This window comes from Natator depressus, chromosome 13, assembly GCF_965152275.1.
Source record: "Natator depressus isolate rNatDep1 chromosome 13, rNatDep2.hap1, whole genome shotgun sequence".
Taxonomy (NCBI): Eukaryota; Metazoa; Chordata; order Testudines; family Cheloniidae; genus Natator; species Natator depressus.
Window position 1 is genome coordinate 32294267 of NC_134246.1, and position 21821 is coordinate 32316087.

Here is a 21821-nt window from a genome sequence, read left to right on the forward strand (position 1 = left end):
GAAGAAGAAAGCCAAGGAAAGTGTGGGCCCTTTGCTGAATGAGGGAGGCAACCTAGTGACAGAGGATGTGGAAAAAGCTAATGTACTCAATGCTTTTTTTGCCTCTGTCTTCACGAACAAGGTCAGCTCCCAGACTACTGCATTGGGCAGCACAGCATGGGGAGGAGGTGACCAGCCCTCTGTGGAGAAAGAAGTGGTTCGGGACTATTTAGAAAAGCGGGACGTGCACAAGTCCATGGGGCCGGGTGTTTTGCATCCGAGAGTGCTAAAGGAATTGGCGGATGTGATTGCAGAGTCATTGGCCATTATCTTTGAAAACTCATGGCGATCGGGGGAAGTCCCGGAAGACTGGAAAAAGGCTAATGTAGTGTCCATCTTTAAAAAAGGGAAGAAGGAGGATCCTGGGAACTACAGACCAGTCAGCCTCACCTCAGTCCCTGGAAAAATCATAGAGCAGGTTCTCAAAGAATCAATTCTGAAGCACTTAGAGGAGAAGAAAGTGATCAGGAACAGTCAGCATGGATTCACCAAGGGAAAGTCATGCCTGACTAATCTAATTGCCTTCTATGATGAGATAACTGGTTCTGTGGATGAAGGCAAAGCAGTGGACGTGTTATTCCTTGACTTTAGCAAAGCTTTTGACACGGTCTCCCACAGTATTCTTGTGAGCAAGTTAAAGAAGTATGGGCTTGATGGATGCACTACAAGGTGGATAGAAAGTTGGCTAGACTGTCGGGCTCAAAGGGTAGTGATCAATGGCTCCATGTCTAGTTGGCAGCCCGTATCTAGCGGAGTGCCCCAAGGGTCGGTCCTGGGGCCGGTTTTGTTCAATATCTTCATTAATGATCTGGAGGATGGTGTGGATTGCACCCTCAGCAAGTTTGCGGATGACACTAAACTGGGAGGAGAGGTAGATACGCTGGAGGGTAGGGATAGGATACAGAGAGACCTAGACAAATTGGAGGATTGGGCCAAAAGAAATCTGATGAGGTTCAACAAGGACAAGTGCAGAGTCCTGCACTTAGGACGGAAGAATCCAATGCACCAGTACCTACTAGGGACCGAATGGCTAGGCAGCAGTTCTGCAGAGAAGGACCTAGGGGTGACAGTGGACGAGAAGCTGGATATGAGTCAACAGTGTGCCCTTGTTGCGAAGAAGGCCAATGGCATTTTGGGATGTATAAGTAGGGGCATTGCCAACAGATCGAGGGACGTGATCGTTCCCCTCTATTTGAAACTGGTGAGGCCTCATCTGGAGTACTGTGTCCAGTTTTGGGCCCCACACTACAAGAACGATGTGGAAAAATTGGAGAGAGTCCAGCAAAGGGCAACAAAAATGATTAGGGGTCTGGAACACATGACTTATGAGGAGAGGCTGAGGGAACTGGGATTGTTTAGTCTACAGAAGAGAAGAATGAGGGGGGATTAGATAGCTGCTTTCAACTACCTGAAAGGTGGATCCAAAGAGGATGGATCCAGACTATTCTCAGTGATAGCAGATGACAGGACAAGAAGTAATGGTCTCAAGTTGCAGTGGGGGAGATTTAGGTTGGATATTAGGAAAAACTTTTTCACTAGGTGGGTTGTGAAACACTGGAATCCATTACCTAGGGAGGTGGTGGAATCCCCTTCCTTAGAAGTTTTAAGGTCAGGCTTGACAAAGCCCTGGCTGGGATGATTTAGTTGGTCCTGCTTTGAGCAGGGGGTTGGACTAGATGACCTCCAGAGGTCCCTTCCAACTCTGATATTGTACGATTCTATGATTCTATGACAAGACAAAGTTTGTACCTTGGGGAAGTTTTTTAACCTAAGCTGGTAAGAATAAGCTTAGGGGGTCTTTCATGCAGGTCCCCACATCTGTACCCCAGAGTTCAGAGTGGGGAGGGAACCCTGACAGCAGCCAAGGCAACAAAAGCTCAACTGAACCACCCTGACCAAATTCCGTCTCCCGAGATTCTCCGACCTCAGGGAGCTGCAGATTCTGCACTTCATGGTGTTTCTAGTCCTTTACCTGGCCACCCTGGTACAGAATCATCTCTATCCCACAGCTGAAGAAGATTTCTTGCACTGAGATGTGGCCTAACGAAGTTTTGATGCTTGGTCTTGGGTCAGGAGTAGACGTGTTCCGCTTCGTTTTTATATTTGTTTCCTACTTTCACATCTTCGTGGCCTTGCTGAGAATCCCCTCCATGCAGGGAAGGTGTAAAGCCTCCTCCACCTGCCTGCTGCACCTGGCTGTGTTTTCTTTATTTACCTGCACAGCCATGTTCTCTTACTTGCGTCCACGGTCTGTGTCTTCCCCGCAGGTTGTGTTGTATTCCGTGCTGCTGCCAGTCATGAACCCCGTCATCTGTAGCCTGCAAAACAAGGAGCTAAAGCAGGCTCTGCAGAGAATTGCAAGCAAGATGCTCTTTGCCAGGAACATGGATTTCTCACCCTGAGTTTCTATGTGGAAGAGTTGCAGTGGTTTAACTCAAATCGGTTTGTAAATCCATCTAATTGAGCTGATGCAAACCCACGTGGTCACCTTTATTTTGGGTTAAGGATGCCTCATTTCAGTTTAGCTTAAACCTGTTCCCAAATGACTTAAACTCAACCAATACAAGCTGTTCTTAAACCAAATTTAGAGCATCCAGTTGGTTTGTATAAGTGTAACCAAGTCAGTTTGAATTGACACCGTAAGTCCTCAAACAGGAGGAAGGTCATTGTGTAGACAGGCCCTTGGTGCTGGGGGTAGGGACCATCTCTGTGAGTTCCTCACTGCAATAAAGTAGTGTGACACTCTACACCCTGGGGGAGTGCCCTGTAACCCTCATATTCCTCATTTGTATATAGTTGTGATATTGCATATAAAGCGGACCTTGTAAGGTGTCATGGGAAAGGTTATGATCTGCTGAAACCCACGGTTCCATCTAAATATGTGTATTGGTTTGAAGTTATGAGAATTGTGTTGCATGGTTGTGACATTCCCCTGGTGTTATCTGGACTGGTGATCTGCTGGGTCACGTCAGTCCTTGACTCTGGGAGCCAGCCTTACCCCGCTCTGCTGTGACAACCCCCACTCCTGGGCTGCTCATGCACAGCCTCTGGCATGTAAGCTGCTTTGATTGTGCAACTGAATGACACCAGCCAATATCTCTGGTCCCAGACACAACCCTCGGAACCTCTGTCTTGCAGTGTCCAGTTCTGCCCGCTGGGCGCTGCAAGCTTATATGAGTTAATCAATTTAACAAAGAAATGGATATGTAGCAGGCTTATTATCACAAGGGGAGTCTCTGACACGCTTCAAACCAAACACACGGTTTCAGGTGTTAATAAATCTGTTAGTTTATTCTTATGAAAGATAGATTTTAAGTGATTATAAGTCAAAGCACAACAAGTCGGATTTGGTCAAATGAAATAAAAGCAAAACACATTCTAAGCTGATCTTAACACTTTCAGTGCCCTTACAAACTTAGATGCTTCTCACCGCAGCCTGGCTGGTTGCTCTTCAGCCAGGCTCTCCCCTTTGATCAGCGCTTCAGTTGCTTGGTGGTGACGTCAGTAGATGAAGGTGGAAGAGAGAGAGGAAGAGTATGGCAAATGTCTTTCCCTTTTATGTGACATTGCACTCCATAACGTTCTATGGAAATATACTTATGAGTATGCTTATGAGTGTGAATATAATGTAACTGGAATATGCTTCATGCAAAAGGTCTCTTGTAAGGTATCATTACAAAGCTTATGATCCACTGAGTGTGGCCATCCCATTTGTTTGCATGTATAATTTCTATGTCTGGAGGTAGGAGAATAAGATATAAGCTTCTATTACTGATGTAAACATGCTAAGTGGAAGCCATTAAGGGTGCCTCAGAATCAATGACCTGTGAATGGGTTTGTTTACTGGCCAGCCTTCCTGTGTACTGTGTCGGCCAGCTCCTAGGTAATGAAGAAGGAGGTCTTACAGTGACATGTGACCGTGTCACTTGGAACTGGAATCCATCTTTAACCTGGTGCTTTTCCATTTAGAAGGAGTGGTGGGGGCCCAGAGAGACAAAAGATTCCCACCTTGTGCCAAAGCCATGAAAGGGGGTGGAACAGAACAAAGGGGGCTGCAGTCATGAGAAATCCCCTAGTTACCCCCTGGGCTAGAACTAACAGGAATTGTATCAGGGGAAAGGATTGGGCCCAGACTAAGAAGGAGTCTAGTCTGTGAAAGAAGCTTATTGGAATATCTCTGAGGGTGAGATTTACCTGTATTCAGTTTCTTAAATGTATTAAGCTTAGACTTGTGTGTTTTGTTTTATTTTGCTTGGTAACTTACTTTGTTCTGTCTGTTATTACTTGAAACCACTTAAATCCTACTTTTAATTCTTAATAAAATCACTTTTGTTTATTATTGAACCCAGAGTAAGTGATTAATACCTGGGGGAGCAAACAGCTGTGCATATCTCTCTATCAGTGTTATAGAGGGTGGATAATTTATGAGTTTACCCTGTATAAGCTTTATACAGAGTAAAATGGACTTATTTGGGGTTTGGATCCCATTGGGAGCTGGGTGTCTGGGTGCTGGAGACAGGAGTACCTGCTGTGTGGTTTTCAGTTAAAGCCTGCAGCTTTTGGTATGTGGTTCAGACCCTGGGTCTGTGTTGCAGCAGGCTAGCATGTCTGGCTCAACAAGACAGGGTTCTGGAGTCCCAAGCGGGGAGGGAAAACAGGCTTAGAGGTAATTCCAGCACGTCAGGTGACAGTCCCAAGGGGTCTCTGTGACCGAACCTATCACAGTGATGTCTGTAGATGGAGGTGGAAGAGAGAGGAAGAGCATGGCAAATGTCTCTCCCTTTTATCATGTTCGTTCTTCCCTCTTGGCTTTACAACCACTCTTAGGAGTCAGGTGAGAATTACCTCATCGTAGTCCCAAACTGACCAAAGGAAGGGGGGTGACTCATTCGACAATCCAACAGATCCTTTGTTGCTGCCTAGGCCAGCGTCCTTTGTTCCTGTGAGGCTGGGCTGGGTTTGTTCCATACATGCCCTGATGAGGTGTGAACTGCCCCTCTGTTCTTGGAGAGTTTTGCCTGGGCCTGTTTTAAGCCACAAAGATACATTTTCAGCCTCATAACATTGTTCAGCAAGGGAGCTACAATACAATGACTCACTTGCACAAGGCCACACCAGGGGAAGTGCTCATCCTTGCCTGGTGACTCAGCAATGCCCACCGGACATGCCTGGACTTGTGTTCTCCAAGCACATGGACTAAGGGTATAAAACAGAACATAGTGGTCCCATGCTTTGTCCTTTCTCTTCTCCTCCACCTACACTTAAGGCAACGAGAATGCTGGAGTTGAAGAGACTGGTTCCTGGACTAAGAGGGAAAAGCCTGTGTATAAAAGACTGTAACCAACCTGCAATATCCAGTGGGGTGAGAAAAACTGCTTAATCTAGATGTTGCCCAGTCCAATAGGGTTGAGAGTTTAGACTGCATGCTCATATTTTATTTTATTTTGGTAACTACGCTAACTTTTTGCCTATCACTTATGATCACTTAAAATCCATCTTTTGTAATCAATAAACTTATTCTAATGTTTGTCCTTACCAAGGAGTTTGCCTGAAGTGGTTGGTAAATCTGCTCTGGTTACAAAGGCTGGGTATATCCACTTTCCACTGATGAAGTGGTGAACCAATTAATAAATTTGCATTGCTCAAGGAAAGGTCTTGAGCAGTGCAAGACAGGATATTCCTGAGGTACAATGCTGGGAGTTGAGGGAATCTGGCTGGTGCCTTTGTCTGTGTGATTTGTGAGTGGCTCTGGGAGCATTCATGCAATCTAGCTGGCTGTGGGGCTCCACGTGCTGTTGTGTTGAGTGATAACAGCTCCTGGAGGGGTTTGCTGCTTGTCACCAGTAAAGCATTGTGAGGGACAACCCAGATTAGTGAGTGAAGGGAACACAGAAGTCCCACAGTCCCAGGGTGCACCCCGGGGATCCCGTCACAAGCAGTTTCCCTAAGTTTGTCTCAGTGGCTTGCCTGTCTGCCTGGCTTTGGCTGGAGTCCCGGGGCGCCGCACTTCCCACGGCTGCCAATGGCACTGGGTTCCCAGCAGGGTCAGGGACGGCCTGCCTTGAGCGGGTGGATTAATGCTCCCAGCTCTGGTTTTCTGGTGGGGCAGAGCAGCTGGATCCAGATGCCGGGGCGGCTGGCTAGGGCCAGGAGGAGCCCCAGAGAGCAGGGAACACATGGGGTGCAGGTAGCAGACACAGGGCAGGGTTTAGCAGGTCGTTTTAGCTGTGGATCTGTGTGGATACCTGACAACCCCTCAGTGGTCTCTGCTCCACCAGGAGAATGAGCAGCCAGACCCGGAAAATCTGCCCCTGCTCACCCCAGGGGCAGTGCGGGGTAATTTGATGCTTGGAAAATGAACCCTGGCTGAGATCTCCAAAGCACCTTGGCCATTTGGACGTATGATTCCCATTCAGATAACTGGGAACTGGGAGTCCAGCCCCCTTGCAGCTCAGGAACCTCCGGCCCTGCCTGGAGCGAGAACACAGTGGTATTGTAACGGAACAGGGAAGCAGCACCTAGGAGTGGGCCAAACCCCCACCTATGAGCCCAGGAGCTGGGTGGGGGCAGGCAGAATCCAGGCTCTTTGTAGGTCGACAGGCAGAAAGCTCCATTAAGGTGAAGTTCAAGGTGAGGGGAGGTGCCTGTCCGTGCGGGGTAAGAAATATCCCATGGCTGGTGCCAGGATCCCCATAGCATGTATTGCAAACCCCAGAGACTCCCTGTCACTGTGACACTGAAAAGAAATATTTCAGGTTTCAGAGTAGCAGCCATGTTCGTCTGTATCCGCAAAAAGAAAAGGAGGACTTGTAGACTTTGTTAGTCTCTAAGGTGCCACAAGTACTGCTTTTCTTTTTGAAAAGAAATACAAACCCATTCAGCCAGGAAATGCAGAGCATGGCCCCCAAATGCCCTTAACTCTGCCCAGGGCCAGCACAGGATCTTACGATTCAGACAGAGGTGCCCAACTCCCACTTCCAGCTCTGATGTTCCATGTTCAGGCTCCCCTGGCGTTCTCCAAACCCCACTCAGCTGCTGCTGAGCCCTGTGAGCTCCCTGTCAAGGATCCCTACAGCACCTCCCTTTCTGCACCAGGCCCTGCACCTCCGGCGGGTGCCCAGGCTCTCAGCCCCATGTCCGGCCCGAGGGGGAGGCTCCAAGCAGCTGTTGCGATGCCGGATCCAGTGGTTGTGCTCTGATCTCCAGCTATCTCCTTATGGCTCGTATTCCAAAGCTTCGAGCGCTCGCCCTGGTTCAGCTCCCTGCCCTGCCAGCTGGGGAGACAGGCCGGGAGTGTGGGCCTCTCCCCTGGCTGCAGCACCTGAACCCAGAGCTCCGGGTTAACCCGGCGGAGGCTCCAACTGGAGCTGTTTCACTCTGGAACAATAATTCACTCGTCAGGGGACGGGTTCTTGCTCTCCCGCCACTGGGGAGCTCTGGGGCACCAGGATCCAGTGTCACTCACTCACTTTCTGGCCCAACGGCTCCTCTTAGCCATTCCCTATGGCAGCTCCCGGGGACACCCGCAGCTCATTCCACCACTGCTTTCCCCTGAGCCTTTCTGGCTCCCCACTCTGGATTTGCCAGCTCAGACTCCCTCCTCCCAGGCAGGTAGTAACCACAGACTCCACTCCATAGCTCCAGACACGCCTCCCTTAGCCCCGGGAGTGATTGCAGCTCCTGGGCTTTCCACAGGCCCCTGCTGTTCCCGGCCAGCTGAGCTGTGAGAGTGGGGAGTTGACCCGAGTGTGAACAACACTGCCTGAGATTGCAGAGAGCCTGAGCCCATTGCTCCAAGAGTTCCAAAGAGATGGTGAGTCTTACTGGGGGTAGGGAAGGGAGCATTTGCCAATGAGTCTGAAATGAAATGTGTCAGAAATAGCAACAAACAAATAAATAAACAATACAAACCCATTTTATTCCTTAGGGTTTTGTTTCACATTGTGTCTGACAAATGACAGCTGAGGGATAATGAGGCCAGGGCGGCCTGGGGATCGACGCTGTGATTTTTAGTGTCAGCAAACAGATTTCTGAGGGGAAACTGGGTGCATTTGCTGCCAATCCAGGGCCGGGATTTGGGGTCCCCTGGGTGTGCGTGTCTGGCAGGTCGGACCCTCCTTGGGGAAGGCAGCATGGCTGGGATGGACAGCGGGCATGCCAGTGAAATGGCCCCCAGAGGGCAGCAAAGGGTCAGGAAGGCGCAAGGGGCAGTTTGGAGACACCCCTAGCCCCAATTCAGTGTGTGTGTGTGTGGGCAGTTTGCAGACATGCCCTAGCACAGTGGTTCTCAACCAGGGGTACATCTGCCCCTGGGGATACACAGGGGTCTTCCAGGGGTACCTCAACTTATCTAGAGATTTGCCTAATTTTACAACAGGTGACATAAAAAGCACTAGCGCAGTCCCTACAAACGGACATTTCATACAGTCAATGCCTTGTTTATTCTGCTCTATACACTGGACACTGAAATGTCCGTGCAAGATTTATATTCCAGTAGATTTATTTTCTAATTGTCTGGTAAAAGGGAACAGGTCAGCCATTGGGGAGTCACAGGGTTTTGGGGCACGTTTGCATTTTTATGTCTGATTTTGCAAGCAAGTGGTTTTTAAGTGAGGTGAAATTTGGGGGTACGCCAGACACACCAGACTCCTGAAAGGGGGTACAGTCGCAATCTGGAAAGGCTGAGCGCCACTGCACCGGCACAAGGTGGGCTGTGTGGCGTGAAGGGTTTGCAGAAGGTCCCTGGGTCCCAGTGGGTGGGTGGAACTTTGCAGACGTCCCCTGGTTTGCAGTACTGAGGGCGGGGAGTTTGCAGACGCGCCCCGGCGGGGGGCGGAGCTAGTTTCCCTTCCAGCTGACTCAGGGCTTCGCTGTCCGGTGACCGAAGGGGAAAGTGCCGGTGCTGCAGATCGGTCCCGTGGGATCAGGCCCCCCAGAGCACCCCCTCCTGGGGTCCATGGCCCGCCCTGGTCCTGCCTCCTGGGTTCATGGTCCCCTCCATCCTCTCTGGGTCCAGGGGCCCCTTCCATCTTCTCTGGGTCCTGACCCCCTCCCTTGTCCAGGGGTCCCCGCTGATCCCCAGACCCCGATCTGGGCCCATCCCCCTGATATGGGGCTTTGCCCCTGCAGCATCTTCCCTCCCTGGGTGTGGGGGCCCTGTGTGCTGGGGCAGGTTGGGGGGGTTGGAGGGAGGTGACCCCTTAACCTTCCTGGTTCCAACCACCCTCCCACCTTTCTGTTCCTTTTTGTACTTCTCCCTGCATGGATCTCCCGGCGCCCATCCCAGTGGCGCCTGTCCTGCTCCCCGTGGCTCCTGGGGGCTGTTGAGGGGCTGTTCCCCACTCTGACCTCACCCCCCCGCACAGCGACTCAGCCTCGGGCGCTCTGCCAGAAGCAGCTGCAGCAGCCAGAGCTGCAGCCTGTGGCTTGCTGTAGCTTTCACGCCGACTCCCTTTCTCCGGTCTGGGAACTAGACGTCAGAGTTAAATCCCAGCAACAAACAACCAGCCCTGCTTCCCCGGCAGAGCTTTTCCCGGGGCTTCCGCCATTTCCCGGCCTGTGGTGCTTACCCCGGAGCGGGCGAAGAGGTGCCTGGCTCCCGGCTGTGAATACCTGCTCCGCTGGGACGCGGCAGCAGTGCAGGCCCTGCTGTGGCACCAGCCCGGGGCTAGCAGTGGCAGGCAGATGAGGTCGCACTGGAGGGAAGGCGCACGTTTCTGGATGTGGGTAACTAGCCATTGGCACAGCTCACCTGGGGCTGTGGTGGATCCTCTGTGGCGGCCAGTGTTTGATGCGGGACGGACGGGGTTGGGCCTCAGTTTCCCCAGGAGTTTGTTCCAGGCCCTGCGGGTTACCCAGGTGATCCCAATGTTCCCGTCTGGCCTTGGAGCTGGGAATTCTCCAGCTGGCCCAGCGGCGGTGAGACGATATGGGGCCCCGAGAACGGGGTCTGGAGCAGTGTTCCCTCTAATTTTTTACGTGCATGCATGGGATGGATTTTGTTATGTGCAGCAATATGGAGGTGACGTGTGGTGGGGGTGGGGCCCAGGAATTCGGAGTGTGTGGGGGTGTCAGGGCTGGGGTAGAGGGTTGGGATGTGGGCTCTGGCTGGGGGTGTAGGCTCTGGGGTGGGGCCGGGGATGAGGAATTTGGGTGAGGGAGGAGGCTCAGGGCTGGGGCAGAGGGTTGGGTATGGGATGGGGTGAGGGCTCTGGCTGGGAGTGTGGGCTCCGGGGTGGGGCTGAGGATGAGGGGCGGGGTGCAGACTGCCCCAGGGAGAGAGGACTCCCCCTAGCCCTCTCTCCCCGCAGCAGCTCGGGACCGGGCCAGGGGAGAGGCGCCTCTCCGCTGCAGCTCCTAGCTGGGTGAACAACTCCCCAGTGACCCACTCGGGTTCCCTGCAGCCCGGCACTGCTCCAGGGCCCCCCAAGGGCTGGGGATAGAACCCAGAAGTCCTGGTTCCATGCCCCCTCCACCCCCGCTTAACCCACTAGTACCCACTCCCCACCCAGAGCCAGGGATAGAACCCAGGAGTCCTGACTCCCAGCCTCTCCCTGCTCTAGCCACTCCCATGCGCTCTGACCGAACCATCACCCCTCCTTCTGTCTGTCTGTCTGTCTGTCCATCCATCCTCACCCCCCCCAAGTGCTCTGTCCATCCCCACTTCCCTCCTTCCATCTGTCTGTCCGTCCATACATTCCTATACACTGCCCTCTACACTTCTCCACCCACCCCCATTGCTGCCTGGAACTGTGTGTGGGGAGGGGGGCCCTGGGAGGAGCCATCACTGTGATCTCTGAGCTAGGCCCTGTGCGCCTGTGGGACTCCCTGCCACAGGATTTGGCTGAGCAGGGGGGTGGGGCTGGGGTCTCAGAGCCATTGCTGTGGGGGGGGGGGTACCCCGTGCCTGTCAGTTTTCCTAGGAATCCTGTATCTCACCCCGCTTCCCCTGCACAGATCCCCCGACCCCGGAGCCAAGATGACTCAGTGCGGCCTCCTAACCGGCTCCAACAAGCCGGGTAATTCAGGGCTGGGGGGCAGGGGTGGGGCTGCGAGGGGGAGGGCAGCCCCATGGCTGACCCGGCCCCTCCCCGGTGCCCATGGGGTATGTGGGGGGCTCGTAGATGACACCACTCTCCCCTGGCACCCATGCGGGGGTCCCTGGCTGACATCCCCCTCCTCCAGTGCCCATGGGGGTCTGTGGGGTCCTGTAGCTGACCCCCTGTTCCCCCAGCGCCCATGGCAGGACCCCTGGCTGATGACCCTGTTCCCCCCAGTGCCTCTGCGCAGCGGCTCGGTGACGGTGCTGATCCGAGGCTTCATGGCTGACGTGGGCTGCGAGCTGCCCTACAGGAACGAGGAGCCAGGGCCCGTGGAGGCCGTGTTCGTATTCCCCGTGGACACTGACGTGGCTGTCTACGCCTTCTGGGTCCACCTGGCGGAAGCCTGTATCCAGGCCCAGCTCCGTGAAAAAAAACAGGTACCAGGGGGCAAGTGTCCCGGGGGGGGGGAGGGCGCTCGTGGGGGGGACTGGGGGGGGATCTTGGGATGCCCCATCTCTCCAGCAGGCGCAGGGGCTGTACGGGAATGTGCTGGCTGGGGGATGGCAGGGGGATGTCGGGGTAACCACGTCTCTCCCTGCACGAGCTGTATGGGGTGCTAGGGCTGATGGGGGTGGATTCTCAGAGCGCTGCTGGGGGAATCGGGGCAAGTGAGGGTTGGGGGACAGGACTGGGGGGTCTCAGCGGAGCTGGAGGTGAGAGGGTGGGGTGTCAACAGGCGGACACTGGGGCTCACTGCAGGTTTGGGAGGGCAGGGGGTGGGGGTGGCGAGGGATCTAAGGGGAGGGCGGGGGGAGGGACAGAAGAGTGGGGGAGGGGCTCTGGGGTAGCCGGGGTCACGGGGGGGCTGGGGATGGTGGGGGATCTGGGGGGAGGGCAGTGTGGGGGGAAGGGACAGAGCAGTGGGGTGGGGCACTGGGGCAGTCAGGGGGCGCTGAGTGGCTAGGGACTGTGGGGGACCTAGGAGGAAGGAAGTGCGGAGGGAGGGACAGGGCTGGGGCTCTGGGGGGCACTGGGGGTGGTGGGGGATCTACGGGGAGGGCAGTGTAGGGGAGGGATGGGGTGGGGCTCTGGGGCTGTAGGGTGGTGCTGAGGGGCTGCGGATGGTGGGGGATCTGTGGGGAGGGTGGAGTGGGGGGAGGGACGCGGTGGGGCTGGGACTCTGGGGCAGTTGGGGGTTACTGGAGGGGCTGGGGGCACTGGGGGATCTAAAGGGAGGGCAGTGTACGGGAGGGACATGGGGTGGGGCTCTGGGGCAGTCGGGGGACTGGGGGCTCCCGCAGGCTCACAGGGCTCAACCCCATGTCTGCCCCTTTTGGGGCTGGCCCCATCTCCCCACAGGCTCCCTGATGGGCAACCCGGCTGTGATGGTGACCCAGCTGCCCAGCCTGCCCGAGGCGGTGCCGGGCCAGAGCCCAGCCGGGGAGTTCATCTTCCTGCTGGACCGCTCCGGCAGCATGGAGTGCCCCGTGGACGGCCGAGACCGCTCCCCCCAGCGCATCGACAGCGCCAAGGTACGGCCAGGTGGGAGACCGCGCTCGATGAGCCCTGTCATGAATACAAAGGGAAGAGTAACCACCTTTCTGTAGACAGTGCTATAAAATCCCTCCTGGCCAGAGGCAAGGTCCTTTCACCTGTAAAGGGTTAAGAAGCTAAGGTAACCTCGCTGGCACCTGACCAAAATGACCAATGAGGAGACAAGATTCTTTCAAATCACCCCTCTTGTGAGACTCTCTAAATCCAGGGCAGAACGACAGGGTCTTCTTCCCCCTGGATCTCCTCCTTGTCCCAGGCCAACTCCCTGTCTCTCTAAGGAGCAGCTGCTGATATCCTGCCTCCCCACAGCCCATGGCTGCTCAGCCTTCCTGGCTTTGTACGCTGTGCCCGCTCCTCCCACAGCTGGGCTCCATCTGCCAGCAGGGCCCCGTCAAGCCCTGGGTTCCCTCCAGGGCAGCATCTAAAGGTAATTGGCCCCTCCCAGCCCACATTAACCCCCTCAGGGCTTGTGTAGGGGGACATCCCATCACACCCGCCCTGTGCAGTTTTCATTGGTTGGGGCAAAAAACCAAACTGACTTCCAGCCTGAGCATTAAGTGTCTGGAGAGGCTGGGATGATGGGTCTGCCTACAATGGCATGTCGCCGATCTGCAACTGCTAGCAGCAAATATCTCCCACCGGCCGGTGACGGGGCACTAGCTGGGGAGGGCTCTGAGTTACTACCGAGATTCTCTCCTGGGGTCTGGCTAGTGGATCTCGCCCACATACTCAGGGTCTACCTGATCGCCATATTTGGGGTTGGGAAGGAATTTTCCCCTGGGTCAGATTTGCAGAGACCCTGGGTCGTTTTCTGCTTTCTCTGCCGCATGGGGCATGGGTCACTTGCCAGTTTGAACTAGGGTAAATGGTGGATTCTCTATAATCTGAAGTATTTAAATCGTGAGCTGAGGATGTCAGTAACTCAGTCAGAGGTTCGGGAGTGAGTGGGCGAGGATCTGTGACCTGCGATGCGCAGGTCAGACTAGACAATCACGCTGGTCCCTTCTGGCCTTAAAGTCTATGAGTCTAAGTGACCTCATTGTTCTCTGATTGAGGGGGGAAACTGAGGCAGCCCACAGCAGAGCCACACTCAGCTGCAATGGGGTGCTCAAGGAGGCGATGGTGCCCTTCTACACACCCTGGATCAATTGCATTTGAAACCCATTAATTTCACTAATGCTTTGGTTAGGTCAAAAATAATCATTCATAAAAACCCCCCAGAAAGCCTGCTTCAGTCTGTGCTTGTTAAAACCATCCCTGTTAAGAGCAGGTTAGACACGCTTGGCAGGGATGGTCTAGAGAATACATAGTCCTGCCTGAGTGCAGGGGACTGGACTAGATACCTCTTGAGGTTCCTTCCAGTCCGACACGTCTATGCTTCTATTAGCCAAGCACCTTCTAAAAAGAACTCTCTCCAGTTAGCCTTGCAGCATCTGTGGCCATACAGAGACCTACAGGAGGAGACACACTGGTCATTAGAGCGTCACATGCCTGAATGAGCGCTCCAGGAGGGGTTCAGCCCAGCTCGGAGCTGGGCCCTGCCTGGAGAGCTCTCCAGGGCTTACAGGCCAGCGGCAGACATCAAGATAAGTGGTCCCTCCGAGGGCAATTAGCCTGGCGACGCTGCCGGGAAATGCAGGGCTCAGGGGTGGTCTCGTGGGGGCTGATTAGAAGAGAAAGTCAGAGGCACTAATCAAAGTTAGACAGGGGACGGGATGGGTCTGTTCCTACAGCAAACAGCCCCGATGGGTAAAGTGAGAGGGGTCAAGCCACTCGCTCCCAGGGCCTGGGACAGGTTATGGGGCCTTCATACATTCCAGCAGGCTCCCAGGGAGCAGGGGAACCGTAGCAGCGGGGAATGCAGTGAAACAGACAGATGAACAAGGCTCACTTTCCCATGCAGGTAGCAAAGGCAGCATGGCCCAGTGAGCAAAAGGCAATTCTGGGTTTCGAGGCCTCAGTGATTGATGGGCACTGCTGTCCTGCCCACTGCCCACAGTCCCCAGCTCTGCCCAGGTCCTCGGTCCTAACCCACAGTCCCCTTCTCTTCCACCCCAGGGCTCACACATGCACACAGCTAGGCTGGTGCCCCTCAATCCTGACCTAAGCTCCCTGTAAGCTACACAGCCATGCAGAAGCCTATTTAGTGCCGCACAGGGGCTCAGGGAATCCGCCCCACCTAGCCTGGTCCCCAACCTGCTGCGGGAGGGGCACTACTCCCCCGGCCTCAACTCAGCCTGTGGCCCGGACCTGTTGCGGCCGGGGCGGCGCAGCCCAGACCCAGGTGCGGCTCTCCCCGGGCCTGGATCTTCTGGGGCTGGTGGAGGGATGCTTATCCTGTAGCCCCAGCCCCAGAGGTCCCGTGGCAGGGAGATGGCCTTTCCCCCTCAGCCTAGGTGCTGCTGTGGAGAGCACTAGGGGGAGTCCCCTCTCACCGCCACAGCTCCTGAGCACCCTTCTGCACCCCAAACCCCCCTAGAGCCCGCAGCCGGAGCCCTCTTCCCCTGCCCCAGCCCTGAGCTCCTCATCCCCGGCCCCACCCCAGAGCCCGCATCCCCAGCCGGGGCCCTCTTCCCCTGCCCCAGCCCTGAGCTCCTCATCCCCGGCCCCACCCCAGAGCCTGCATCCCTAGCCGGGGCCCTCTTCCCCTGCCCCAGCCCTGAGCCCCTCATCCCCGGCCCCACCCCAGAGCCCGAACCCCTAGCTGGAGCCCTCTTCCCCGCCCCAGCCCTGAGCTCCTCATCCCCGGCCCCACCCCAGAGCCCGCACCCCCAGCCGGAGCCCTCTTCCCCTGCCCCAGCCCTGAGCCCCTCATCCCTGGCCCCACCCCAGAGCGACCTGAACGTGCTGGTATTTCCGTCGAGTTCTGCATACCAGCAGCCCAGTCCCAGGCCAGAACTGAGTCATCTTCATACATCATCCCCCCCACGCCCCCCCACAGAGAGCAGGTGCTGAGGACACAGGGATTCAACCACACACTGAGCAGGTCTCGTTCCCTCCCGCAGGGGACAACAAAATACACACACAAATACACAGCAGATCCCATAGCCTCCAGCAGGGGGAACTGTCACGGAGTCCCCGGGCGATGCTCTGGATCTGCTCCCCACGAAGCCAGGCAGGACTCTGGGGGAGCCTCCTCTCTGTGAGCAGCCCGTCTGCAGGACACACAGCTCCCACAGCTTCCACCTTCCTGGGTGTGACCTCGGAGCATCCAGCATCCTCTGCCCCTCCGTGCACTTCCCGCAGCGAGTCCGCCCAGGCAGGGTCCTGGGGAAGCCAGAGGATCCTGCCCCCCAACTTTGCAGTCAGACGTGACTCTCAGCCAGCCAGTAAAACAGAGGTTTATTAGATGACAGGAACATGGTCTAAAACAGAGCTTGTAGGTGCAGAGAACAGGACCCCTCAGCTGGGTCCATTTTGGGGGGGTCAGTGAGCCAGACAACCAAGTCTGCCCTTCACTCCATGTCCCCAGCCAGCCCGAAAGTGACTCACCCTCCGGCCCCCCTCCTCTGGGCTTTGTCCCTTTCCCGTGCCAGGAGGTCACTTGATTCCTTTGTTCTCCAGCCTTTAGCTCTCACCTTGCAGGGGCGGGGAAGGGCCAGGCCATTAGTTGCCAGGAAACAGGGTGTCGGCCATTCTCTGTGTCCAGACCCCTGCACACACCTGCCCTCTAGGGCTCTGCAATGATCATACACCTTATCCCATCCCCTAGATACTTAAGAACTGCATAGGGGAAACTGAGGCACCCGCACAATATTCAGAGGAAATATTAAGAACAGTCCCGCTTTGTCACAAGAACAGCCTCACATACTGTCCGGGATCCGCCGGATCGGTGCTGTGCCCCCAGCTTTGGAGCAGCTCCTTGCAGAACCCCCTTAGATGGGCTGGACCCCCAGGCCTCACCGCCTCTTGGACTGACCCTCAAGGGCTCCAGCCCTCCTGCCTCACCCCGTGAGCTCCATGGGGCGAGGCCAGCGGAGCCGGACCCCAGGGAGAGCCATGGCCATTCGGCAGGGACCGATGCGCCTCCCCCAGGATTTGCAGCAACACTCAAGCAGCGCACACGAAACAGCCGTCACTCGGACACAGCACTGGCACTTTGCACGTTGGCACAGAGAAATGAAAGTGAAAGCAGTGTCGGTTCGGGTCAGCCCGGGGCCCGCCCCAGCTGGAGCAGCGCCCTGTGTTCTGGCTGTGTCTGTCTGACCTCCATAGTCTGTTCCCAGGAGAGAGAGAGAGAGATCCCAGCAGCCACCTCTTCCCCCCAGCTCCCACTTCCCCAGTCCTTCCTTCTCCAGCTGGGGTCTTTGCTCTGCTTCCCGGCTGAGATGGCCGGGGAGATCCAGGCGGCTCTGGCCCTGGCATCAGGTCACTGAGGGCCTTGTTCACGTGGGTCGGTTCTAGCCAGTTCCTTAACAACTCTTTGTTCCCCCGAGACAGGGAGGTGTCACCCACACCTGTGTCTTTTAGCCTTTCCTGAAAACACAGAGTCCTTTCCCCCTGCTGGGCAACCATGCAGCAAATGGGGAAACTGAGGCAGACAGCAGGGTCATAATAATATTACCCCCAAAATCTCCCCTTCCTCACATACACACAGTTATATAGCACCAACAACTGTCTTCATAGTGTGAATCAGACTTAGCCCCAGTGACTTAACCGGGGCTGATGCTGCTATACATCAGGGCACGTGAGACTGGCTTTGTCTCCAGAAGTCAGTTTCTAACCTTGCTCTCACTGGCGTTAGTTTGGCAAAGGAGAAGAATTCATAATAACGACAGTTTGGAGCATGTGATGGGGATCCAGAGACCTTCGTTGCAATCCTGGAGCTGCCCCAGCTTCCTTTGCGCCCTCAACCCAATCCCTTTGGCAAAAGTTTTCAAACTCAGGTGCCCCAAGGTAGCCAGGAAAAGCCCTGTTAATTGGAGTGGACAGATATCTCAGGCCTGCCCAGCAAGCCTAAAAAAAACAGGCTAAAACCAGACATTAAGGCGAAGGTTTCCAAACTGCCTAAGGGATTTGGATGCCCAGGTCCTATTCCTCTCTAGGGGAGTTAGGCAGCTAACTTCCTTAGGCACTGGTGAAAATTCCACAAGGCCCTTGAATACCTTTAAAAACCTGTCCCTGGACAATGGGATTAGGCGCTTCAGAAAGTGTGACCCAGCCCTGCTCTGTGCCTCAGTTTCCCCACATGGGGCTGAGGTCTATGGAAGGGCCAGATGAGAGCTATGGCCGGCATTCAGAAAGCGGCCTTTTAGGAGCTCAGGCTACATTTTATGGGAATTTGTGTCCAAATCCCCTAGGCAGGACTTGGAAAATCTCAACCTTAAACTCTGTGGGACAGATCCTCAGGTGGTGTCCGTCAGCTGTCAGGCCATTGGGGTCACTGGGCCAGATCCCCAGTTGGCGTGACTCAGTTGTAACTCCATTGGAGTCACCTCATCCCGGCGTGTGCTCACCTACAGTGATCAGAAGCATTTACCTTCCTAGACAATGGGTGCAAAACCTGTCCCCGCTGAGATCCAAGGCCGAACTCCTGTGAGCCCCATCTCACCAGGACTAGCACCTATGTGCATTAGTTGCTGGTGAATTAACAATACAAAGGCAAATCTGTGCGGGAGCCTAGCACCCTGCAAATTGATCCGACCAGCCCTTTGAGTGTAACCGTATGGACTGACAAATGGGAGGGACGCCTCTGGAAGCGAACCGGTAACGAGCGAAGATAGAGGACAAGGCTGATGTCGGTGAAATTCTGGTTGCTTCGTGTGGTCGCCAGAGGGCAGCAACGGCTAAGGAATGAGGCGGAAGCCGCATTATAGGTGCTGGCTGGGAGGAGACGACTCACCGGTCTCTTCTGGCCTTGGTCTATGTGACCATTGTCACGGAGTGTGGGGGAGTCCGGGGCCTGCACCCCTCTTCCTGGGATTTACCGGGACTCTCAGCCAGCCAGTAAAACGGAAGGTTTATTGGACAATAGAAACACAGTCTAAAACAGAGCTTGTGGGTACAAGCAGGACCCCTCAGTCAAGTCTTTCTGGGGGGCAGGGCGCTTAGACCCCAGCCCTGGGATTCCCTGCGTTCCACCACCCAGCACCAAACTGAAACCAGCCCCCCCCTCAGCAGGCTGTCTCCTGCAGCCTTTGTCTAGTTCCCCCGGCAGAGGTGTGACCTCCCCCTCCCTGTCCTGGCTCAGGTGACAGGCTCTCAGGTCTCCCATCCCCAGTGAAACTCCCCTGCCACATTCCCAGGTCAACGCTCCCCCCTCCCTGCTGCGTCACAGCCATCTCCTCGGCCCTCCTGTGTCACACAAGCCCAGCACTAATCTCACCCTGGGCCGTGTTAACAGGAGGGTCGTATGCAGACACGGGAGGGAATTGTCCCGCCCCACTCCGCGCTGGTGAGGCCCCAGCTGCAGTCCTGGGCGCCACATTTGAGGCAAGACATGGATAAATTGGAGAGAGTCTAGAGGAGAGCAGCAAAAGTGAGCAAAGGTTTAGAAAACCTGACCTAGGAGGAAAGGTTAAGAAAACCAGGGCCTGTTTCGTCTTGAGAACAGAAGTCTGAGGGGCGACCGGATAACAGCCTGCAAACGCCTTAGGGGGGGTTCTAAGGAGGACGGGAATCGATTGTTCCCCATGTCCCCTGAAGGCAGGACAAGCCGTAATGAGCTGAGTCTGCAGCAAGGCAGATTGAGGTGAGGACTCTCAGGGGAGTGAAGCTCTGGAACAGGCTCCCCAGGGAGGCTGTGGAGTCCCTGTCACTGGAGGGCTTTAAGAGCAGGCTGGACAAATGCCTCTCGGGGCTGGTCTAGGTTCCCCCTGCCTGACTCACGCATGAATGATCTATTGCAAGAGGAGACGTGAACATTTGACAAGTGACGTTTCTTGTTCAGAACCATTTCTGGGTCAGTAATTGACTCAGCACAACCAGCACTCCGGGCCCGGGCCCTAGGCTGCTGCGAAAGGGGGTGGGGCAGAGCCCGAGTCCAGCTGAGACATGGGGCCGAGTCCTGTTGTTTCCGGAGTCTGCGCAGTGCAGGGTGGATGTATTAGCACAGCCAGGAGAGCCAGGTCCAGCAAGCATAAACCCAGGCTTCCCATGCAGTGCGGACGCTCAGGCACTTGGAAGCCCCTCGTCTCCAAGCCGGGGTTTCCGCTGCCATCCAGACACGTCGCCACAGACAGGGCTCCAGAGAAGTTCCGTGCCCTCGGGGAGGGGGGGTCGTACAGACTGGGCCAGGCTGACTTTCCCAGAACCAAGGAACCAAAGAAAGGCCTTTGGCTCTGAAAGGACGAGTGGGAACTGGCTCGGACCCATCACACGGCCAGGACTTTCTGTCACGGGGCCTGCGCCTTGGCGGAAGGGTGGGAAAGACTCTGGCTCACTAGGGCCCTGTAAGACTGAGGGTGACTCCTGCTTTGCTCAGTGTGTTTACATCTGTTTAGTGTCTGTGACGCTTTTACCACAGGAGAAGCCAGGAGTCCTGAGTCCAGGGCCACCCTGCTCAACCCACTAGGCCATCTCTGCCTCCAGGAACCAGAGCAGAACCCGGGAACACCGCGGGCCAGGCCCCTGCTCTAGTCCCTACCACCCAAAGCCACCCCAGGGCCAAGCAGAGCAGCTAGGAACCGGGGACCGGATGGGCACGGAGGGGGCGTTACACGCTGGAGCGTTCAGACATTACTAGCTGTGGTGCGCTACGGGAGGCCACGTACATGAGTACGGACAGTCGTACGATTTGCTTGAGTTATTCTGCGTGTGGATTGTCTCTCTCTCTATCTGAAGAACGTAGACAGGGCCTGCCTTGAAGGCCACTGAAGTTGGCTGGAAACGGGGATTTCCAAAGGAGCCTACGGGGACTAGGCAACCAGCTTCCGCCAACGGAGTTATTCTGAAGGCCACTGAAAAGACTCGGGCTGAAATTCTGCGCCCGCTGGAGTGGAAGGCAAAAGGCCCTTTGGTTTCAATGGGGACAGGATGTCATCACTGGCATCTAAGTCCCACTGTTCATAGCGGGCGGTCAGAATTAGGATCTCTGAGTTCCATCTGCCCTTTGTGGGGAATCTCAGCCAAAGGGCTGCGTTCCTTCCCAGTGCTGGCTCAAGGCAGCCGATCAGTTACCCGGTCTCCTGATCCTTCCCCAGAGCCTCCGTGCAGTGCGGGGCATGGGGCGGCGACAGGACCCGGGGGCTGTGCATTACGTTGCCTGAGTTGCCTTCTCAGACATGGAAAGGCTAAACTAGGGACACGACCAACCATAGAGTCACGTGGTGAGAGCAGTTCGACGGGGGTCGAGGCTGGTTAACACGAAGAGGGAAAACTGTTTGCTTCTTCGCTATTTTCCTGCAGTTCCTTGATAAACATAACGCTTCCTCCCCAGGGAATTAAAGAGCTGAGGTCTTCCAGCGTTTGCTTGAGCCCCAGGACGTCCTGAGAAGGGCCAGATCCTGCCTAAGGTGGACCGTCAAGATGGATGGCCAGGTTTTAAGCAGTTCTTCCTTTGGTAGAGAATTCAGCAGCTGGTGAATGGGGACGGATTGACAACACACAGCACGTGGCAAGCATCCTCTCTCTGCTGCCCACTTCCACCTGTCAGCCTTCCCCACTGAATCGCATCTGCCAACCGAACACAGTTCAGCTGGAACATGTCTGACCAGCTCTAATTTGGACATAGAGCAAATCAATTATGTGTGCAAATCCCTGGGCTACGGTTCACGTTCCCGACTGTCTATCGAAGAGAAATCTGCCATTATGACCAAAGGAGGTTGTTTTTGGACATGCAAAGATCCTGTCAGTCTGTCTGTCACATATCTGAACTCTGTGTAGATGGGACTAGGTTTACACTCGATGGCTCGTGCAGGGCGAGGTCAGTGCAGCCATCTATGGGGTGGGGCGCAGGGGCTGTTAATAGAGGGACCCCTCAGTCATTTGGAAAAAGTGAAGAAATTTGCGACATTGACACTGGCGATCCAGAGGACACCCCCCACGATGCTGAGAGGAGGTGGCAGCTGTGAGCAGCATGGGGGTTACTGAACACTGGGTCAGCATGTGGTGGAGCTGGGGGGCAGCCATGGCTCCTCTTCAGCCAGCAGGAGCCGGATGCATCTGAATTGGTGGCAGTGGGATCCCAGCTGGGGGTTAGCTCCGGGTTGGGCACAGGCCGGCCAGGTGGGTCTGCACCCAGTGCTC

At 55.5% G+C, this 21821-nt stretch overlaps 1 protein-coding gene across 2 annotated transcripts; it reads left to right on the plus strand.

Moving 5' to 3' along the window:
* The first annotated feature begins 9237 nt into the window (after positions 1 to 9237).
* Positions 9238 to 21785, plus strand: LOC141997441 (von Willebrand factor A domain-containing protein 5A-like). 2 transcript variants are annotated; one of them, XM_074969822.1, is made up of 5 exons: positions 9238 to 9765; positions 10996 to 11057; positions 11316 to 11518; positions 12441 to 12613; positions 21013 to 21785. In XM_074969822.1, the coding sequence occupies exons 2-4, from the start codon at positions 11018 to 11020 to the stop codon at positions 12447 to 12449; spliced, it is 252 nt and encodes an 83-aa protein (XP_074825923.1). In that variant the 5' UTR covers positions 9238 to 9765; positions 10996 to 11017; the 3' UTR covers positions 12450 to 12613; positions 21013 to 21785. The 2 variants fall into 2 exon arrangements, with proteins under 2 accessions (XP_074825923.1, XP_074825922.1); XM_074969821.1 differs by having other exon boundaries at positions 9239 to 9761.
* The last annotated feature ends 36 nt before the right edge of the window (positions 21786 to 21821 follow it).

Excerpts from the sequence above, each read along its gene's own strand:
- LOC141997441 (XM_074969821.1), top strand. The coding sequence starts at position 9,724 with ATGAGGTCGCACTGGAGGGAAGGCGCACGTTTCTGGAT. Across the intron at positions 9,762-10,995 it reads GAAGGCGCACGTTTCTGGAT|ATCCCCCGACCCCGGAGCCA; the intron begins GTGGGTAACTAG and ends TCCCCTGCACAG. Across the intron at positions 11,058-11,315 it reads AACCGGCTCCAACAAGCCGG|TGCCTCTGCGCAGCGGCTCG; the intron begins GTAATTCAGGGC and ends TGTTCCCCCCAG.